Source organism: Mycteria americana, chromosome Z, assembly GCF_035582795.1.
Source record: "Mycteria americana isolate JAX WOST 10 ecotype Jacksonville Zoo and Gardens chromosome Z, USCA_MyAme_1.0, whole genome shotgun sequence".
Classification (NCBI taxonomy): Eukaryota; Metazoa; Chordata; class Aves; order Ciconiiformes; family Ciconiidae; genus Mycteria; species Mycteria americana.
This window is the reverse complement of record NC_134396.1, coordinates 72127989-72151004: the sequence shown is the minus strand read 5'-3', so window position 1 is coordinate 72151004 and position 23016 is coordinate 72127989. Positions and strand designations below refer to the sequence as shown.

The following is a 23016-nucleotide window of genomic DNA, read 5'->3' as shown; positions in this document are numbered from 1 at the left end:
TAGAAAATTAACCTAAACAAAAAAACATGTTAAAGAACTAAGCATATTAACCAACTTCCAATAACTAGATTCACATATTTTCCTAGGTCACTGCCTAGGATGAGTATAGTTTTGCACAATTTATCAAACTTTCTCTATAGGGCATGCTGTGAACACTGCTTCTGACTAGTACTCAGAAGCAGTACGGCACTGTCCCCCACAGTTTCCAACTCCCAAATCTTGCCATCTCACCATAAACGTGCCCAATAACAGAAGACTACTATTGGCTTAAAATTAAAGTGTCTCAGCAACTTATTAACAGTTGAGAAGACTCTGCTCTGTTTTTGTTGGTTTAATCCCAGGCATGAAATAACTGCCTAGAAATCTGGCTTGCATGAGATGGCAGCATTTTAAGCGTTCATGGATGTAGTTCACAGCTCTGTTAATGATTTCAAAGAGCCACGTGAGAGCTATTTGAGGAGCTCCAGCTCTCACTTTTCCTCTTCAATTGAGCAGTTTATTCAAATTTTGGAACAAATAATGTGACACCATCTGTAAATGTTCAGTGTTATACAAAGAAACAGACACAGTCACTCCCCATTGACAATAATGGGTGTTGTGTATTTCATGATTATATATGGTATGCAAAATATGACCCTTAGTAGCTGAAAAAGATCTGTCAAGGTCTTGAGAGTTTTGCGAGAATAGGACTGATTCAATATTAGCCTTGAATTTGGGCACATCCTGCTCAAGCTATTTAAGAACATTTCATCATATCAAAGTCCCAATATGCTTCCAAGTCTCTTGTTATTACTATACAAATTAACTGGTGTAATTCACATTCTAATGGCTTTTTTTTTAATACCTGAGAAATAAGGAAAATACAAGCAAAACACATTATTCAAACATTATTCTTTTCTAATACCCTGCAAACATTACAGCTACAGTATTTAAACTCTTTAAAGGGCCTGATAGAGGCAAGAAATATCAGGTTCTTACCTCCTGGTTGACGATAGCGGAGATGACGTGGTGTTGAAGGGGATCGACACGGGGAGAGCTCTGTGGTATCCACTGCTGAGGTGCTTTCAGGAATTGTCCGATCCACTGACACAGATTCTAGAACTGCTGCTTTAAAAGAGAATAAATGTTAATACTGGGATGATCATTCATAATTTACAACTCTTTAATGTAAATTATATTATATTATATTATACATTATAAAAATAATTATATAGCCACTTAATGTAGTGATTGTTCTATTCTATTCTATTCTATTCTATTCTATTCTATTCTATTCTATTCTATTAATGTATTTATAAAGTATAAATGTTCTTTGAAAATATCAAGAGGCCATAGGGAACTATGGTATGGGGCTATAAGATACGTTTTTTTAAAGCACAGAGTATAGTCAGATTAGTTTGTGTTAGCTATGGAGTGCCTCTGCAGAGATTATAGAGTATGTGGGTGATTCAGGAGGATTCTCAGTTTACAAACTCCAAAAGATAGAAAGTCTGCTAATGATCAACTTTGAACATAGAAAGTCTGCTAATGATCAACTTTGAACAATCTGAACTGTACTGCATTGGTAAAAAAGAATATGTACATCAAAGTGGGCTTCAGTGAAAGGTAACGTTTAAAAAAATGGCCATTAATTAATAGCACTTAGTACCACTGTTTCAATACCAACCTAATACCACTAAATACCATCTAACACAAAGTTGTTTACATTTAATCTGTGGTTTATAGTTGTTTTAAACAGTACTGCTTCTCGAACTTGCCATGAAACTTTTGCATTAAGAAGACTCAGCAATAATTATCCTCTGGATGGAGTTAAAGGACTGGGAAAGTTTTGTACCAATGACATAGCCACACAAAAGCTCATAAATAACGAACTTGGTGAAAATCAGCAAGTTGTCAGTTGTCAGTTTTAAAAATAGCTTGGATAAGACTGCACTTTAAGTCAGCAGAATATGCAGTGAAATGCACAGGTAATAAGGACACTTAAACTCATAGGTTTTACACGAGCTAGGGAAAATAATCCTTGTTGGATACCTATGTGTAATCAAAAACTGCCCAATAAAATGGCCAAACAGCACTGGAGAGCAGATTACTCCATGGAGGAGTTCTTCTATCAGAAGAACAAAAAAGGAATGGCAGAAATACTACTTCCAAAATTAAGGAAAACAAGCTGATAAAATATATCCTACATTTGATATGAATGACAACTGCGCCTGCAGCATAAGCACTGTATATATAAATACATATATAAACAAAAACTTTGGAAAACAAAAACTTTGAAAGCAAACAACAACTTTGGAAGTGGTCAAAGAAGGTGGAAATTCCAGGATGTAAATGGACAACATTCAAGGAGAACAACCACCACCATAATAATATGTCCTGGGGAACAGAATTTGTACGGTTATATTGGATTTAGAGTAAGCCATAGTTGTTTTCTTGGACATCTGGCAGTACCAGAGCAACAGTATTAACCATAATGGGGTGGTGGCTCCTGATTAAGTAGAACAGGTCTCCTTGCCCAGAAAACTTCAGAAACAAAGAAACACATTACATATGATAGGAAACATGCAGATTAGCATTTTGTAGTTCTCCTACTACCCATTTCCATTCTCCTTGTGAGATTTCTTTTTAAACTTACTCGTCTTCCTCAACATGCTATATGCAGCTGGGTGACAAAAGGACTTTCCCCCACAGAACAGAGCTATCTAGCTGCAAACTCCTCCTAACTGAGTGCAAACTGTTCAGCAGAAGATCCCCAAAGGGACTGGAGACAGTGCACAGACAGCAATTTAGCATTTATATGAGGTTCTTGCCATTTCCAAATGTTCCTCACGCTGCCCAAATGACACTTCCAGCTTTGATAGACTGGAATGCAAGATCGGAATACCTCTGCAACAATGTCTAGTGCTAACACTAGGCCAGAATAACCTGTTCTTTACTAGTTTACTTTACAGTGTACAGCAGAAAATGTTATACCTAACACCAACCTGTGTACAATTAATTTTAATGCATGGCCTATATTTTGGGACATGCTGTGCTATCACATTGATTTGAATGTGGTTACACTAGTGCACAAGAAGAATTTGCCCAATTCTACATAGTAAATACTATATTTTTTATATATATATATAGTCTGTTATGCTATTCATTTAAAAACATCCAGCATACAGAAATACAATGATTAAGTATAACAGCCAACCAGCATTTTATGAAAGCAAAAAGCATGGGCAAGAATAGACTCCTAGAACGCTAAGGTGGCTAACTTGCCTGTTAAAAAGATTTTTTTGTTAAACAATAGACTACATTCTGTAAAAACAATCCCTCTGCATAATACAACATCAAATTTCTTACCAGGGCACTTATTTCAATTCATCAGTAAGGAGTAAACATAATGTTTCAATCATATTTTTCTCAGTTTATGTTTGGTAATCTTTTTCTTCTTTCCTCTTGGGTTATATTAATTTTCATTGTTACAGTACTTGCAAGTAAAACTGAGCTACATTTTGCTGAAATTTACAGTTCAAATTCCTCAGACTGCAAGTCAGGCCATGTAAGACCATTTCTAAACATGAATTTTAGGAATAAAATAGCATTTTTTTATTTTGTCATCTTCTGTTTAATGTAACAACAATACAAAAAATTACTATATACTTCTATTCTAACTCAGAAGACCATCCCTCCATCCGCAAAGAGCAATCAGAAGTAAGTGCACACTTACGCGTCCTATGAGATTAGAGTTACTTTCTTGCTTTGCAATCTATAAATACAATGATCGCATTCTAGATGCCCACACTGAGGTTTATAACAACTAACTTTAGCCCTCTGGAAGCAGTACCTATTCCAAGGTGCCTTACACAATCCACAGAGGAAAACACGCATTTGCACAGGAGCAATTAATCTATTTTAGACGCCTACCTTCTGGATGGATAACAACCAGGTGGTATGAATCTCACCAATGTACCAAGTGCATCACATAAATTATTTGTTTGGATTAGTGATGAAATCTTTCTGGAAAACTAGCCCTGTTACGTAAATATGTTAAAGCTGTTAGGTCTTTACATCCCTATTTCTTTTTAACGTAATATTTTACTTCCTGTAGTAACGGTACAACTGCAAAATCTTTCATCTCAGGAAACACAACTGGCATCAAATATTTCCTTCTGCCCTTCTCCTTAACACTCTGCTGAAAAGAACACAGACAAGGCCATTCTGCCATACTGCTATTCCCACAAAGAAGCAACAAAGCCATGGAAACAGACAACACATCGCAGCCCCTACTAGAGAAGAAACAGAGAGCAAAGTATTTGATTTCACAACACAACTTACGGTGATCAGGAGAAAAAAAAGACATGAGAAACAACTTCTCAGCAGTAATCTGATAGAAGTCAAGCCTAGCTTAAAGACTACCCAATTTATCAAAAGTAACATTTATTACTTTGTGGATATATAATACCTCTTCGAATGCTTCTCCTCAGCTTGTTACAGAGGTCAACGCGAGGGTTCTCCACGCTGTCCTCTATGGAGCCAGGGCTTTGCTCAGGAGAGGAGGGCCCTTTGCTAAGGTCCAGCGGTACTTTGCTACCCGTTGGCGGTGGGGAGGTGGCTGGGCTGTAGGTCGAGGTAGGACTGCTTGCCACAGATGAAGTAGAGAGGTCAAGGGCACCGATCCTTGAATTCAGTGGTGAGGTCAACGAAAGTTTTCGGGTTCTGACAGGTGAGGAAGTTCTGGAAAGTGACAACGGAGGAGGAGAAGAAAACTTGCGACAGAGATGTGGTGACTTCCCATCAGCCAGGTACTCTCCTCTGTTGTTTTGACTGGTGGCAAAGAATAACTCCAAAGACCTGAGAGGAAGAAAGAAAAAAAATCAATAGATAATAACAAATGCCAAACAGATTTAAGTGAAAACACTTACAAATTTTGTGCAAATCTGCATGGCACTGCAAAATCTATATGACACTTAGTCCTTAAAGCCTAGGCAGAAAGTTGAGACAGACTTATCTAAAAACTTACATCCTATTTACAAAGGAATAACTTTCTTCTTAAATTATCCATATTAAAAAAAAATGGTAAAAAACAAACAAGCAAATGCTGCCATGGTAATTCTATAAAGAAATCTATAACAGAAGGAAAAAAACCTAGCGCTCACCTGACAGGAATGGAAGTGAAGGGCCGTCTGTATATGTCTGAAAGTTTTTCCAGCACAACAGCTGCAGTAGTAAATATGCGGTAAGTATGTAGGAACGTATTCAGGAAATCAATACTTAGAAATCGCAAGTCTGTTAGCCGCTCCAAAAGGCGCTCGACGCTTGCATAACGGATTTGGGGCACTTTGCAGGAATTCAGTGTTTTGCTGAAGCAGATATCAATGTCATCTCTATGAAGACGAGCATCAGATCTGCACAAAAATTAAATTTAGAACATTTTATCAATGTACAGTAGTGATATCACTTTAGCTATTCCTGTCAACATGGAATCAGCAAATATATATGCATTCTTGTATTTCATCAACACAAGAAAACTCTTAATTTGTGGTGAAAGCTGCTTCCATTCAGTTATATTTTACGTCATAACTAAGGCCATTTAAATTTTATTTTTGGCAAATAATTAACTTACAACATTTCAAAATCTAAGAAATAATTAATGAAGCCTAAATTTCCGAAATGAAACAGCAGGCAAAATTGTCTACTATTGTCTCTTTCAGGCTGTTGTGGCCTGTAAGGCTATAGTACAAGAAGCTCACTATAGAATAATTGTGGATCGATTGCAATTTTTTCTTGCTTTATATAAAATAAACTAATGGACTCCAGCAAAAGACAGCAAAATTAACCCCTTAGCTAAGCTTAAGTCTCACTTGTAAGCCCTCAGACTCCAAGAATTTATCATTTTTTTAAAAAAGCAAATGGGAACAGCATGAAACATCTCAAATTTCAAAGCAGAAACCATGGAGGAGCTTTGTTGCAGTAAAAAAATTGGGACTAACTTTTGTTTGGACTTCAAAACAAAAATTTATCATTTATATAACCCTACTCATGATGTGTTTTTCCCAAATTCAGTGTTGTGTAATTTTATCTAGTTGAAGGCTTAGTTTGTAAAAAAATGGGATGGATACTAAGTAAAGCATCTTTCAATACTGCCTGATCTTTTCAGTAAAAATGATTGGATTTTCTTAGAATACAGCATCAAGATACTCCACACACTTCTACACTGCATTACATTAAAAAAAAACCAAAACAAAGATTCTTCTTTCTTAAATTGGGTCCTCAGTAAAAGTGGCGATTTTTTTTTTTTTATTTCATCCAAAGACATCTGACTCTAAAACTCAACGTGTGCTAAAAATCAGGTGAGTAAAATCTCAGCAAGAGAACACCAAATTTGTGTTTGTTGTTAAGATCCTGTACGTTTTTTAGAATTAAGATTTCTTTCTCTTGACATTGGGATTAAGACCCTGCTGTACTCTACAATTTGAAAACAGATGAACATATTGTTAACATTCAGCGGGTAACAGAAGTGTTTACACACTGGGGAGTTCCTGGAATAAAACTGAAGACAATAAAATGCTGTCTTTCCAGGTATGTGCCCGAATAGTGTATTCACAGATGTTATTTCTTTTTCATTTCTAAACATATACAAAGAGAGGAGAGGCAACAACTACAAAAGAGGCATTTGAGAAACCTTCATGTACGGAGTACATCCAAGAGAGAAATGGTCTAGTGACAGATAACAGTAAGAAAGGAAATACTTATATTTATATCGCTATGTTCTATTCCTCAGAATTTATATTGGATAATCGTAGGTAAAACTCATGTAAATACAGATCTGTAAAGGATCCAAGATGTAAAACTGTGTTAGAAATTTGGAATAATGTACTGATAATATAATTTGGCTAATACAACAAAATACCTTGGAAAATGATGCTTGTCTGCATTCACCTAAATTTTTAAGACATTTTAAAATATATTCAATAAAATTATGAGTGGTATGGCAGAGAAAAACTAACAGAGAATAAAATTATTCATCTGAAGCATAACTGAAGGCAACTTCACAAATAATAGAAAAATCTGAGCTGTGATCCTATACAGTCCAATACTGTGAATTTAGAGTTTATCATTTTGAGTCATCCCTACCATTTCAAGAAAAAGATTTGAAAAGATATGTTTTGGGATGTAGAATTAATTCCATTCAACAAAAATGGGGATAAAATAAATTAAAAGTTTGTATTTTCCAAATACACATTTTCTTTTGTTAAAACTTTTATTAAAAAAACCAACAAGCTATTTTGTTCACTGGGAAAAAAATGTTGCACTTACTTGATCATATGTGGCACCGTGACTTTTGAGTTTTCTTCAAACACTATGGTCATTAAACCATTGCACCTTATATTATCAATGCACTGTGAAAATAAACATTGAGAATTGTTAAAAAAAGCACAGGGTAAGGGGACTTATTTCCACACTTTTCATATCACTGTAAGCTTAAAGCATAGCTTTTACAGGGTATGGACTGATTGGTAAAAGGTATTTTCATAAATGAAAAGCAGTGATGCAAGAATTATAGTGGACATGCTTCTCTAGTCTTCTTCCTGTGATTTACACATCTGCAAGTCTATGCATCTTTACCAGCACACTCAGGGTATTCAGCTCAGCATCTGTTTTTCCACATGATTTAAGTATTTTGAGTTGGAAGTGAAATTTGCTTTGAAGTTCCTTTGAAACTGAACAAAATTAAATATCTGTAGCATTTCCTGAATGAGCGTTGAGCTTGAAAAATCAATACTGCAAGAAAGTTAGAATACTTCATACACAAATGGATACAGTAATACCTTAACCTTTACACTGTGCAAAAAGACCAAAGAGAAATATAAACAGTTTCTAGAAGCACACTTGTAAAAACAAATTCAAGTGGTTCTGTTATTGTGAAACATAGCTATGATGACACTGTCCAAGGAGTTCCTTGCAAACTTTTGTATAAATGTTTTGGGCTAGGTATTAGAAGTTGGAAAGACATTTCTGGGGCATGGTTGGAGCACATATTGCTTTAGACATTACAGGCTGTCCTGTGGCCAGTAGAAGTTTACAAACTAGTGGTGCATAAGCTGTTCTTCAAGCCTCAAAGCAGCTCAGTGCTGGCGGTGCATAGAGGTACCTCGAAGTCATTTGTACACCATTATCTTCTGGTTTCTACTTTTATGTAGCTAAGATAACACAGTACCACAAGCCTTGCTCTTGGAAGTCAGCAGAGAGCCTGCTAGTGGATCAGGCTTATAGGGTCTGCAACAAGTACCCCCTCCCTACCACTACAGGACTCATCTTCTAGTTTTATTCATCATGTATCATACACACACACACACATATATATATATATATATATTAAAAAAATAAAAATATGTTACAGTATTTCTTCACATCAGTAAAAAGGAGTTTCCAAAATTATCATACACATTTACGTTGACTTTAAGAATAAAAATAGTCTGCTGGCTTTGGAACATCTCATAGTAAAATAATGATTGATGTTAGATTGGGCAAACAAAATAATCAGAGGCCTCTTCAGGTTTAAAATATATCTACATAGCTATACATTTAAAGTATGATCTATGTAGCTATATGTGTTTTTAAATTCAGGTATTTAAGATTATTTGAAAAGTGCAGTTGTAACAATTCACATTATGATTTTATCAAATCATTACCTAAAAGCACTGAGAAAAACACATCTAATAAAAATACATAATTTCCCCCATGTGAATTTTAAATGTTGCAAAGAAGCCCTTAGTACCAATCATAAAACTGCCTGAGGTAATTCAGCACTGTTATCTTTAGTCTGCATAGGCCTAGCATTTACCACCTCCCTGACAGATATTATCATTCTAGCTCAGGAATGAGTGTAATGGGGATCTAGGGCCAAAGGACAACAAGCTGAAACTAGAAGAGAGGAGGCTTCTTCAGCATCAACAAAAACCATGCATTTTTCATAAAAGTATATGGTTTGTGTGAAAGGAATATAAATTCAAGAAGCCTCACTAGGAACATATAGACAAATATGACTTCTATGTCATATGCATATATAACCTAATAGATACAGAATGCAGATGCAGAATTCTGGACACCAGCACTAATGCTGTGAGTGAACAGCAACTGCACATAGACTTTTTTTACTTGCTAACATAGGAGAACACATATTTACTAAAAAAATACTTTTTATATGCCCTTTTTGTTAGCATAGTTCCTATGCTCTCCTTGAAGGTTGTAGCCAGGGTTAAAAAGAAAAAAATGCTTCTGAGCAGTCAATTCAGTAATTATTTACGGCAAGGTTTCTGCTGGCAATGGGCTTAGTCAGAAACACAACTTGGTTTTCAAGAGACAAGTGGTCTCAAAATTGTTTAGAAGTTCTTATGCGTTATCCAAATTTTCACCCCAAATTTTCTTTGTCCAGGAGAAGACAGGGAGCATGCTTCTGGCATTACTTTCTTCTTTGTTGCTCTCCAGATTAAGCATAAGCACTAAGTCAACTGACTCGATTGCTACTTGTAAACAGCGATACCAGTTCGTGCCCCAAATGCCTGTGCAGTCTGCACAGCATCTTGTGACCCTTCCTACTCCTTTTTTCTTTTAAGCTGCTGCTTACCCCCTCAGCATCTCTGGCTTCCCTTCCTTTTTCAGCCTCCCAATGCTAACAGATCTCAGTTTTCTCAGACTTTCACTTATAAGCTGCTGTTAACTGTTGGCCCCATATCTCTTCAGAATACCCCGTCTTCAAAAGCCAGGAGATCTCCCCTTCGTCAAAGAGGGATCGAGAGAGAAACCCTTCTTACTGTTTTTCCCTGGCAGTCTGGCCAACCCTTTACTCTCTCAGCTGTAGGCAGCTAGTCGTGTTTACCTCTGCCTTGCTAAGACACTTCCAAGCTTTGTAGGCACGCAGCTCTCAAGTCAGCTGTGGAGCTTTCCAGCTCTTTCCATAACACCACAGTAGCGTGGTTTGGAGCTGGAGTGGATTGGAGAAGAAGACTTGACCTTTGGAGGCAGACCCAAACTCTGATTTTTAGTCTACATGGACTGCAGATTACTTTCTCATTTAAATTCATTATTATTTAGGCTAAAAATGGACTTATTCCTGGGTGTCCCATGTTCCAGGCCAGTCCTTAAATGGTCTTTCCTCCCCAGTAAATAATTCCAGTACTTTCACGTATCAATGGAACAACATAATTCACTGAAAATCCATTTTGTAAAAAATTCTCCAGCCAGGTCTGTCTGTAAGATCTGTATGTACTCAGTTGCAGTGAGACCAAGGTTCTCAGCTCATATCATATTTTCAGATTTTTATCTCCATATTTTTATTCCTTTAAAAAAGTTATTCTGGAAGAAAGTAACTCAGAAGTTACTTTCAGAATAACTCAGAAGACATTTTTAAGCAATTTCTACTCATTATGACGATAATTCACCTGGAGATGTTGCCAGCAACGGTAGCATCTTTAGAAATCCACCAAATTCCACACTGATATTTGTCTAATCAACTATTTCTGTTGAAATTAATAGAGGATAAAACTCAAATTCAGAACTATGAGAAATCTATGTACTTGTTGGTTGCATGCATAAACAAAATAGCAATAGCCTAAATTCAGATCTGGTTAGTTGACAGTTCAGATTTTTCACAGTGCCTTCAACTTCTTTCCCCAAATAGATTCTGATAAAAGTTTGTCTACTATGTTTTTAGCCAAAAACACTAAAAAAAAAAAAATTTTACCACTGACATTAAAGTATTTTAAACCACCATTTTTCTTCATTCACAATAAATACAGTTCCTGCAGACTGTCAGAATGCTTAGTAATTATTTATAATGTTTTTTTAGTATTCTTTTTGGAAAACTGAGTTTATCTCATTTTTTCACCACATGGGATGTGATACGGTATCATTTTCACTCTCAGGATTCTCAGGTGTTTTTTGATCTGTATGAAAGTTATGAACAAACAAGTACTATCCTTGTTCTTAAATTAAAATACATATCTGGATGGGCTCTCCTTAGACATAAAAATTACTACCATTAGTGTTATGTTTGTCAACTGACAATTTTTTATTTTATATCCCATCTCTCTCATTAAGAAACACATTTCACTGATGACTCAAATGCAGAGACAGAATTTTGAGGAGAAAAGGTAACATGAAGGGTTCTTCATACACATCACAGCAAATCAGCCCTCAAGAAATCAACATCCCTCTCTTGGAGTAGTTTTCAGAAATACAGAATAAACTAAGATCTCAACACAAACAAGATAAAGAATGCATTAAGCTACCTGACTTATATCACTTGTCCATGCAGCTTTCTCCTGTCGTGATGGGGCTAAAAGGACAACAGTAAAAGGAGGAGCATCCGTAGGTTCAACTACAAGCTTGAAATCAAGATGTCCGAACACTTGTCCAGAACCTTTTGCTTTACATCCAGAGGGGGGAAAAAGTCAAAATGTGAGATTTCAGACTATAAAACAAAGAAAATAATGGTTTAATTTAAAATGGAAGTTAGTTTAAAACACCTCTCTGACAAAGAGCAAATCCAATTGGGGATCCAAAACTGATTTTTTTTTTCATATACACCAAATACAAAAAAAGTTATAAATATGCAATAGGGGGAGTCACTATAAATTACTTCTGAAGATGCCAAATAAGGCTAAAGTCCTTCTAGCGCTTCCACACTGATATATTCTGAGCATACTAGAAGTATCACTGAAATTAATGAAACTACTTTCACAATTCAAGTGCAAAACTTGCCTGAAACTACAGGATGGAAGCCAAAATGAGTAACAATAAAATCAGCTTGGGAATGTGTTTTGTTATTTCATTTAAACAAGCTTGCAGTCAAGATTTGTAGGGAGTCCAAGACAAAAACTTTCCACTAATTCTGCCAACTCACTCAATCCCCATTTATTTAAGAAACCCAATTATCTGCTTCTTCTTTCAAGGCATATTTTTCTCTTTCTGAGATCCTTGGGGTGAACTTGTACACAAAAGTCAGCAAATAATTTGTCACATTCCTTCCACCAGTCTATTTGAAAAACCTATGTGGGATGTCAACAGCAAAACCAAACATAACAAAACAAACCCTTATCCAAGCCAGCATGCCCATTATTAAAACATCTCTTCTACTGAATCAGTTTAACACTGTATTCCTCTGCTTTCATGAAAGGGGAGAACGTATCAATCTGCTCTTATGACAAATAAACAAAGGGTACCAATTTTAAGAAACCAGTAACTGTAATTACTACAAACAGCTGAATGTAACTTACAATCATCATCACTCGCATCTGCCTCCTCAATCAGTGTGCACTCTATTAAAGACAGAACGCCTCCTGTCTATGAAAACAAAGCACACTTTTCACAAATTTTGACATTTGTTCCCATTTGTTATTATAGTTATTTTTAAACTTTGATATACCTTACTCTAAGATTTTACATTACTCAGAGGTCTTAGGAAGATACATCAATTTCATGATACACATTTTTAAAACCAGATAATTAAATTAACATTTTTCTTGATCCAACAAATTAATAATATATTCAAATGTACAAAACTTCATTCCTTTTTACCACACTGTAATTTATCTCAGATACAGACTTGTTCACAAGTTTCAAAAAAGGTAACTAGAATTTCATCTTCTCCTGAATTTAAATCAAGTACATACAAGATTTTTTTAAAGGTTCAGTTATACTCTATTTACTTTGCAAAATGCTTGAACTCTTTAAGGGGTGCAAAGTGAGAAAGCACACGAACAGTCTTAACCCTTCAGAAATGCCTTTGTCAAATTAGAATTCTATTCAACGTAACCCACTCTGTAATACTACCAATCTCTTTTTCTTCACAAGTCTACACTATGAATGCCTGATTCTCAACAAATATAAGTACAGTGCTCTTAGAAGACATTTCAGTTTAAGAGAATGTGCTGTTCAGGAAAACAGAATTGACTTTTAAAATTAATTTTATTAGACCTCTGGAAATTATTCTTTGGTAATTCCACAGGGTTGTACTGGCTGATTTATACACTGAAAACTGACTTAAATTGCTAGCTTATACAGATAGACATGTTGATGTCTTGTTTCTAACCCCCAGCTTATTAGAATTACATGGTTCTAGAAAAAAAAGATGTAGGTAGAAAGAACTTTGGCTGAATTTTATTATTTGCAATGAGAAGACAGAGCAGTCAATCATTGTGCATCACCTCCCTTCTGTTTATAACTCCACAGGAAAATCTCAGGTTAAAGCCATAGAATAGTAAAATACTGAAATTTCACTGAAGTTGTATTTTCATTTTGTAAATTGAGTCATAATGTAAAGTCTGTACCTTGAGCAGATGCAGTTTTCCTCCTGAACTCCTTGTACAAATTAAAAAATGTTTTGTAAATAAGAAGCATTGCCTTTCTCCTTCTTTCTTCAAAGATAATGATCCCAGACGAACTTTACTAAGTTTTCCCCTCTCAACTGAAGGGACCTGAATAAGGGAACCTGATAATAAAGATGAAAAATTTACTGTGCTATAGTAATATTTAATTGGCAGTGTTTAAAGTGTTAATGCATTGAATATTATGATATTAATTAATGCAACATTTCATTCTAGTAAGTAGCAATATACATCAGCATCTGTTTTAAACACAAGTCAATTACCTTTTTTTGCACAAGTTCACTTTGTTTTTTACAATAAATAGACGCAAGTAAGTACAGTCTAGACTAACACTTATGCACATTGCAGGATTAGATCTTGGGTAAATTCTTATGCAATTTAAACACACTAATAGTACATTGATCACGAAATGAAGCTGAACAGCAAACTACACTTTTGACAGCTGCTAGACTTGCAAAAGATACATTACTTACAAGCCAAAGAGACAGAGGATGAAAAGAACAGGTTTTGAAGGAAAAGAGTTTGTGTATGTGTGCCTGTGTGCAAGAGGAATGGAAATGAAGCACATTTCTTCCTCTTATCTTATACTGCATAATTTTCAGTGCTCCACAGCTCATCTAAAATGTGTTACCAGTAAAACACTTCTGAACTAAATTGAACCTGGTTACATAAGTCTGAATTTGTGCTCTGCAGAACTCCAGACTGGGGACAGCTTTGCTTCTCTGCCATTTCATACCTCAAAACCAGCCTCTGACCAACTTTTCCAGATTGCTATCACCATGTGTATCACTTCTGATTTTGGATCTGGAGTTAAATTTGGCAGTGAAGTGCAATTCCTCTGTATATCGAAGGGAAAGATTTTATGATACAACTTGCTGTTACCAGACAAGGCAGCCAGGAGACCTCCTAATCTCATTCCCACACATCTATCCTTACTATCACCCTCACACTTGCTCTCATCTTATTCCAACATTAGCTAGCTAATAGAGCTAAACCAGCAGGAAACTAATGCTACAAAGAAGTAGCTGACTTAGCTCCCTGATATGCTCACTGCAAGGTCAAAAAAGCACCAGTGATGATCCAGAGGAAGTAGCAGCAGCAGAACAAGTGTGAGGGGATGGATATTGGCCTGCTTCTTTTGGAGGCAACAAGATACTGGACTAGCATAGCTATATCAAAGCTCAAACTAGAGGCAGCATCTTGACACAATGCAAGCCTGAAAAAATTATCCATGAAATATTAGATTAGTAATTCTTACAGTACATTGTCAAAAAAATTCTCTTGTTCAAAGTTCACATACACAATCTTAAACTAACAAACAGAGAAATTAAGGTAACTGAGAAAGCTACTGTTCATCCACATTTTTCTACACTTAGCTCCCTCTACATTAGCCTTAAGTTATTAATATATTTGAAAATTATACTGTCTGACATAGCAAAATATACAGCAGTAAATTCACAACAGTATAGTGTTCTTTGACAGCAAATTCACATTTAAGCTAAATGTGTACAATGTGATCTGTGTCACTGCAACAAAACAGTGGGGTAAAGTTCTACTCTAGAAATTTGCAAAGGTCTGGAACATTTTTAGGTTCACTTAAATTCTGACCAAAACCCATAAATACTTACTGGTTGTTGTACATTTCCCCTGGGCAAAACAGCCTATCTGCCTCAACTGTGAAAGACAGGAAGGAGATCATTCCCACGTGTTGGAAATGTGACTTTTCTGTTACACCGATTGCCCCCCATCTCCCATTGCAAGGCCAAGGAGTGTGTACAAAACAATTCCCAAGCAACTTCCCATCACAAAATTGTCAGTGTCATTTTTCTCCTGAAATTGCCTCTACACGTGTAGGGTAACAATATTCTACCTGTACATTTCGTTTCTGCTTTGCTCCTTAGAATAATAGTATCTATAAATATGATACACTTACAGATAAAGCTTTGGAACTCACCTTTTATTTTATTTTTTTGATTTTCATTAAAATGCTTTCAGGAATATCATATTATGCTCTGCTGAAATGGGCTGAAGGTTAAATGCTGTTCTTATATGGAGCTGAAATGTTATTGTTTAATAAGGTAAATCGAAAGAAACTAGATTTTTTAAACACAGAAAGGAGAGACTGCATTACCTCTCTTTGATACTCAATATTTTCAGAGAGAAACACATCTCCTGTACGTGCTGTATGGCTGACATCAAGCAAGGACCTCATGCATTCCCATCAGGCTTTTGTGATTAATGAAACTGTGCATTTGCCCACCATGCATTCTACCACAGATTTCCTCTTAAGGAAAAAAATGGTCACGATTGGCCAATGTACAGTTGCAATGAGGAAGTGAGGCTAATTTTAGACCATTCGTTAATAGTATAGTTTGGACGATCAGTGTAATCTCAGGAATTTTTATCCAGCTACAGACCTAAGTACTTTTAGTACTTCAATACTGCCAGAATAGTCACTCTGTTAGCCTTTGTTCAATCCAAGAAATACCAAAGGTTGTATCTTTTAAAAAAATATACTTTTTTTCCTACATGTAACTGCCTGATTTAAAATTTAGTTTAACTTTCACCATTCTGGAGGCCTTTTAATTTTACTGTAAGGACGGTCAAACACTGGAACAGCTTGCTCACTCAGAGAGGCTGTGGAGTCTCCACCTTTGGAAATAACCAAAACCCAACTAGACATGGTACAGAGCAACCAGCTCCAGCTGATGCTGCTTTGAGCAGGTGAGATTGGACTGCATAATTTCCAGAAGTTCCTTCCAACCTCAACTATTCCATGATTTTGTAGTTGTGATACACTTATCAGTAGAGGTAAATTCATAGCAACTGATGGCAGGAACATCATACAGTGTTTGGGGGCATATAAAGGGCCTCCAGATGCCCAGTTGTCTGGGTGTCAGACAATGCTGGACTGCAGTCTGAGACTCCCTATGTTTCCTTTAGACTCTTAAAGAAAATTTTCCTTAATTATCTGCCATGATTTATAGTGTGCCTCACAATAAAGTTCATATCAAAGTAAGAGACAGAGAAAAGGAGACCCCAAGAAAACCTGAAGGGGAATCCACAATCTACATTGCAAAGCACTGCCAGAGATAGTTCCTATGGTCTCAACTTGTACAGCTCAACAGAAACAATCTCTTCTTAGAAAAGTAAAGTATATAACATACCGCAAAGTTGTAATTAACCTTTACAGAAAAAGCCTGAGCACAGCTAAAGGCACCCCTCTCCTTTTTTAAGCTGAAAAGAGGTTTCCTGTACTTGTCTGCACTGATCAACACAAAGAACAGGAGCCTAATTGAAATTAGAGGAGATGTGTCAGATGTGAAAGGAAAATGGGCTCAGTATTACTTCATTAGCTCTATCCAGATTTCTGCACTTACACAAAATCACATGCAGTGGATGTTCCAAAAGATACAACTGTGATACAGCCTTCTGTTACATACAGTCTTGTTCACTGTCCTTTGACTGTATGCCCAGAAACAAATCTGAATTTAATTTACTTAAACTATGGGTTTGACCTGGGTCTAACACTCCAACAGTAATCTTTTTCAGACTGATTCCCACAGAAGAAATAATACTGATGAAACACTGGGTACACAAAATAATACCAGCCAATCTTAAGGGGAAAACCCCAACAAATATATAAATACAAAATGTTGTAATCCTATTGAAAACAATTTCTAAAATTTAATCAAATTGCATGGTACAAGTCAATCTAGGAGAATCACAGCCCTATAATTTTTTGGCTGTGGATGCAACACAACAGCTTTATATTTTACTCAAAGCCATATTCATAACTCTTTAAATCCCTCAGTTATAACAAATGCACATATTTAATGAAGGATCAAGTAATTTAATAATGACCATTGTACAAACAATCTTGGAAGTTATTACAGAAAGTTTCATAGTTAGTTTGGCCACGTGACTTCAGAAACACCACAGAATGGATACCAAAATGTATACAAAGCCTATTAAATTACCAGCTGTGTATATGGCTCTATTTAAACACCAAATATTCTGCTGAGACTATCTAGAAAAGGTCACATGAAGGGATGCACCTAAATTACATTCCTAACCTTTCCTAAATAAATTTAACGCTTTTCAGACATAAAGAAGCTCGTACCTAGTAAAAATCCTACACTACAGATCTGTAGTTACTATATACAAACCCAATAACTTGTTACAAAAGATCCAGAAGTAAATTATTATATAAATGGGAGAAAAATAAGCTTCAATTATGATGTTTTCACATTTGCTGGTTTAACATTAAAATAAACCCCACCAAATATGAACTGCAACCAGTTTGCATTTCCTGGTAAAAAGTGACATTTATTTTAAATGGAAAAGTTATTTTATCGCGATTTTGTGGAACTTAACAACAAATTCCACCTCTGCTATACCTAAGCTCCAATAGAAAGAGTTTTCAAAAGCACCAAGAATAGACAGAAAAGAACACACTATGGCTCTTCCTCTATTGTTTTGCTAACTATTATATTAGAAGTAGTCCTACATTCCTGGCAGAACAGGATGCCTTTTCTTCTTGCCTTCTTCTTGCAGAAGTGCTTTTTATATCTATCCTCAACTTCTACTAAAGCCCAAAAAAGCATCTCTCAAGAGGCAAAGTGAGTATGTTCAGGTATTATATCTATGCTCAGACTATCAACTTGAGATGTTTCCAAAGCACCGAGAGAAATGTGAATGGATAGCTGTTTTCTTTCCTAGTAATCACTTTACCACTGACAAAGCTTCAAGTTTCTCCTGCACTTTTGCCCAAATGTTAGTATCAGCTGGGACTGCCACGTTAACTGGCCAGGCAGCCCTGATCTCTGTGGAGCTGTAGGTAATTTCCATCCAAATTTGAAGATGAGAGTCCAGGCAGTATGTACATGACTGTCCTGTGGGTGTTTTACCATTTATGTACTGCTGTTTTTCATGGTTCCTGAAGAAAACAACACAGAAGTGGCATTCAACTACAGTCCAAAATTAGTTGTCATCAGGGCATTTTGTGACTTACCCTCCACAGACCATGAGTAGTCTTAGGACGTTAGCTGTGCCCAGTGCAGTGACCTGGCTTCATGGCAACATGAACCCTGCTGGTTTTCATGCATTTTTTTCATTATTATTATAGATAGCTTTAAAGAACGATGTCTTACCTTGGCGTATAAAAGTTTGGCTGGTATCTAGTAATATATCACAGCCTTCTACTATCGTTCTTTCTATGGCTAGATTCTTCCGGATGTTTTCTGTGTCACTCACTTCATCATGCATCACCCTGGTAGACACAATACAAAACGCACTTTAAATTCCCTGAAATGTATCTTGCACTTGTTGTGTCTATTTTCACTTGCACTTACACAGTGTAGACACAGAAGGTAGCTGATGTCCTTTGCCACCTGCTACAAAACAGATGTACACATGCAGTACATGATCACTCTAGAGCAAGTTTCTTGCCTTTTTTCCTTTCCTTTCAAATCATTCTTGCAACCATTTCATTTTTTCAGCAGTGGAACCAGTTTTGCCAGACTTGTTTTTAGACTATTCCTAAGCACATCTGACAGATGCCACCAAGCTAAAAACCCTTCACAGCTGACAGAACAGTACTTCTTGATCCTTAATAGACTAGGCTGCCACAAACATGGAAATGTTTCCTAGCATTTTTGTATTGGTTATTACACGTCGTAGAGTCCCTGCCCTTGACTTTAGGTTCCCACTCTGTTCTGCTTCAGTTTACATCTGAATGTACCACTCACTTCCCCCTTGCTTCCTATAACAACCACAGCCTTGATGGCTCACTGCTTACTTTCTACCACTTTTTTTCATAGGCATTCTCCTCTTACGCAGAGAAATACAGATTTTTTCAAGGCTGAACACAACCCAGAAGTTTATATGGCGTTGTGATGTACAATATTTTCCTGAACTGGGACTGGACTGCACAATCTGAAAGCTCCTCCTCCCTCAGAACTGCCTTAAAGGTCTGGAAATGAGTCACAAAGTTTTCTATTGATGGTCTATACTGCCTGCCTTATGAGCAGAGGAGGATCAGTCAGTCTCAGCCTCCAATTCTGAATGTTCAGTGACAAATTAGTTGGATAAGCAATGAACTCTGACTTATGAGATGAAGCCAAGTCAAAGCTGATTGATCTGCTTGTGCACATAACCCTGGCCAGAGAAATTCTCTGCTCTGCTTGAGTGGAAAGGAGACATTACTTCTTTCTGCTTCAGATGGCCTCAGAACAGGGCAGAACTTGCTGAACACTGCAGGAGTCACAGACATTTCTGTAAGAGATACTGCCTGCCCAGCTCTTTAAGAAGTTAGAGCTTGAAGAGGTGGCACAACATGACCTGAGTCAGAAAGCTGCCTCTGTTAAAGATACAGCAGGACTAAAAGTAAAAAATAATAAGCTCCGAATCAATGGGTAGTTTGCACAAGGTAGCAGCTTTGTCTTAACAGAAAAAGAAAACTGAGCAGTCAAGAGCATGCAATTAACAAAAGCTATAAAGCGATCCCTCTTTTACAACTAAATATTCTCCAAGTACGTCTTCGGTGAATACTCCAGATACTCAAGATTTATATCTCAGAGTCCATGCAGCATTTCTGTGTTCACAGCAGAAGACTGTGTTTCCCAGAGACGACCACATTTCTTACTGGGCTGACAGAGGGGAACATCTGAGAATGGTCTGGGAGTTCAGGGAAGAGCTTAATTTTGCAGGTTTCTACAGGGAGTACCAGTTCTCAAAATATATTTTCAGTTCCTGTTTATCTGGCATTATTTGAAGCATATGTGAAAATCAGTTATTTCATTAGCGCACATAAACTATAACAAAGCAGATTGAGAACTCAGTACTTTTTAATACCCTGATTGATTCCCATTGTCACAGAGTATCGGAAATGCCCTTTTTCTTTAAACTGTAAAAAAAAATTATATATTTCCCTATGTAAAGAAAAATGCTTTGCTCATAACCCAGGAGTACATTGTTTCTATAGCAACTCCTATTCTCCCCTACCCAAAATACAAGGAGACACTTGTAGATTTATGTTAACCAAAAAATACAGAAGAGCCAAAATATTAGGTTGGGATATTTTGGGGTTTTTTTTCATTATCTTTGTTTTGATCCTTTTCTTTAAAAGAATTTTTTAAAAAGAACAAAACCAAACCAAAATAAAGAAAATAGATTTTTCATTTCAAAATCTTTGATTCAAGAGTATCAAACATAAGGTAGAGAAGCCTTACCTTGAAAGTTCTTCTAGTTTAGATTTAGCAAATTCAAGGCTTTTTCGCTCAACATGTTCATGTGGTGTGTGAGCCAGAAGTTCATGAAGTGTTATAATATATCTAGGAATCTTAAAACAAATTAGGTATAAAATCAGGAATTAAAGGAATAATTCCAATACAGCTTTTTGTTAAATATTAGCCATTACCATGGTCAGGTAAGTTTTGCAAACATAGTCTTTTTTAAATAACTATCCACAGCTAAATGGTTACATACATTCTAAATATAATTACTGCCAAAAATACTGAACTTTTGGGTGATAGAGACTTCATAGGCATACGTATGTTTTCAGCCTGGGGAAGCACAAGATCTATTTATTACTTTTTAAGGAAAAGATCAGATCAGAGGCAGCCACAAATATGACATTAAATTTCATTGTTTCATGCTGCTATCCAAGTGCCAATAGAGAAAACTTTCAACACTCCCTAGGAGATCCATACATACCTTCCCTTAGTTTTAATAGGATATGTGCATCTAAATTTCTTGTGACTTTGAAAATGCCAGCTGACCTGTTTGCATTTAGATAAAATTCACATTGCACTAATGGACACTGAAGAATATGCAGTATTTGACTATTAAAGGCCACAGGGTAGCACAAGGTCCCTGATCCATTTATTATTAATTAAAGCAGTTTCAGGGCTTTTAACCAGAACCAAGTGATACTGCAGTATAACTTGTCTTTACAGAACAAAAGTTATTTAGGAGAAGGAGATGTGACTTCTTACTATCCTGAAGTGAAAAGTCATCAGCAATGACATCCTCCATCACACATGAATAGGACCCTCTCTCTCCCTTCTAAGATCCCATGACCTTGTTTCAGCTCAACCAAAAAATCCCAAAACTTTACAATATACAAGCTCAAAGCAAAAAAAAAGTACTGTTACAGGTGCTAATGGCCCTTTAGGCTAATACGAATAACTAGCACTAACACAGGTGTCACAGACGCCCCTTTTTTTTCTGACTCTACTTGGTTTGCCAGTAACTGAACAAATTGAGGGGGTTCACTATTCTCTTGATGAGTAAAATGTTAGGTTAAATGTAAAAGACACAAAAGCATCAGACCAGTGTTTCACAGACCTCTTTAAACAGCTGCAAATAATTAATCCAGGCAGATCAAGACAAAATATCAGGAGAATAAATAAAGTTTTCAAAATTTTTGCACTATATTTTTCATTTTCTAAAGGCCAAGTCACTGGAGAACAAAGTGGGAGGAAAGTTTCAAAATGTATTCCTAGTAAAATGCTTGTGGCTGCTCTAACTTGCTATACCAGGTATATTAACCCTCTCTGGACTGCTTCATAATCCTGCAGTCATAATCCTGCAAATCCTCCATAACCCTGCATAAGCAGGCAGAAGTCGAGTAATTGCTTCTCAGCTTTTTTGGCGCTAGTCCTCATCCCACATTCCCCTTCAACATACATAAGATTCTGAATAGACATGAATCAGTATAGTTGGAGAAAAGATCTCTACAGGCAGAGTTTCAGTATAATAACAAAATAAATGAAAACTAAATTAATTTGCATGAGAGTATTTTTAGTTAAGCAAGAAGAATCTTCAATCAGTCATAATGTCAGTAACACAGCATGAATCAACCAAACACTAAAAACAAATAGTCACAAAAAATATACAGAGACTACCTGAAACATGGGGTAAGTAAGGAAAGTTTCCAGCATTCGCCCCTCACATGCTGGGTTGGCTTCATATTGCTTCAAGAGTTTGTCAAAATCTCTGTTTTGCTTACAGTTTGCCAGTACTTGTAGACTATATTGATGATTCCGAACAAATTCTTGATATATGTTCAGCATTGGCAGCAGAATGTCAAATAAGTCAGCTAGAAAAAGTCAAGAAATGCTTTTTTTTCCAGCTACCCATCTCTTGAAATATATTTTTAAAGAAACTACTATGTGCTATGGAAGTAAATTACTATAATCAATTCTGTTTCCAATACACTGAGATTTTAGAAACATTAAACTCGGCTCTTTCACTTGCCAAAACATGGTTGTTCTGATTAGCTAATAATGAGACAATGTCACTGAAAATTCAGGGGCCCATGTCTAATCAATGTTTAGGGCAGAGGCATTCTCATATATGGCCTGGAAGACAGACGTTACTGCCCATGTGGGACTCCCACTACACCAGATCTTGTGGTGTTAGTTCTGGAAACATGTTCCATTCAAAAAGGACCTTTAAAAAGTTCTGTCTTTAAAAAAAAAAAGACCTTACTTTAATTTCAAAAATAAATATGAAAATTGTACCCCTAGAGAAAATATAGTAACTTACCTAGGATTAAGGTAGGCCAATTAGCTATTCTTGCTTTTAAGCCTTGGTGAAATATCTCATGAAGAAACATGATTGTTTCACTGAAAAA

The 23016-nt window shown here is 36.2% G+C and overlaps 1 protein-coding gene across 2 annotated transcripts in view; it reads right to left on the bottom strand.

Moving 5' to 3' along the window:
- Positions 1 to 23016, bottom strand: part of RASGRF2 (Ras protein specific guanine nucleotide releasing factor 2) — a 137707-nt gene that overhangs the window by 53355 nt on the left and 61336 nt on the right. Inside the window, exons 6-16 of one of the 2 annotated variants that reach the window (XM_075527398.1) lie at positions 22929 to 23008; positions 22286 to 22479; positions 20609 to 20718; positions 18530 to 18648; positions 13320 to 13480; positions 12267 to 12333; positions 11280 to 11416; positions 7306 to 7388; positions 5145 to 5393; positions 4451 to 4839; positions 979 to 1107 (exon numbers count right to left, since the gene is read on the bottom strand). In XM_075527398.1, the coding sequence (XP_075383513.1) occupies positions 979 to 1107; positions 4451 to 4839; positions 5145 to 5393; positions 7306 to 7388; positions 11280 to 11416; positions 12267 to 12333; positions 13320 to 13480; positions 18530 to 18648; positions 20609 to 20718; positions 22286 to 22479; positions 22929 to 23008 (1718 nt within the window). The remainder of the gene's footprint in view (positions 1 to 978; positions 1108 to 4450; positions 4840 to 5144; positions 5394 to 7305; positions 7389 to 11279; positions 11417 to 12266; positions 12334 to 13319; positions 13481 to 18529; positions 18649 to 20608; positions 20719 to 22285; positions 22480 to 22928; positions 23009 to 23016) is intronic. The other variant, XM_075527399.1, reaches the window with a different exon arrangement.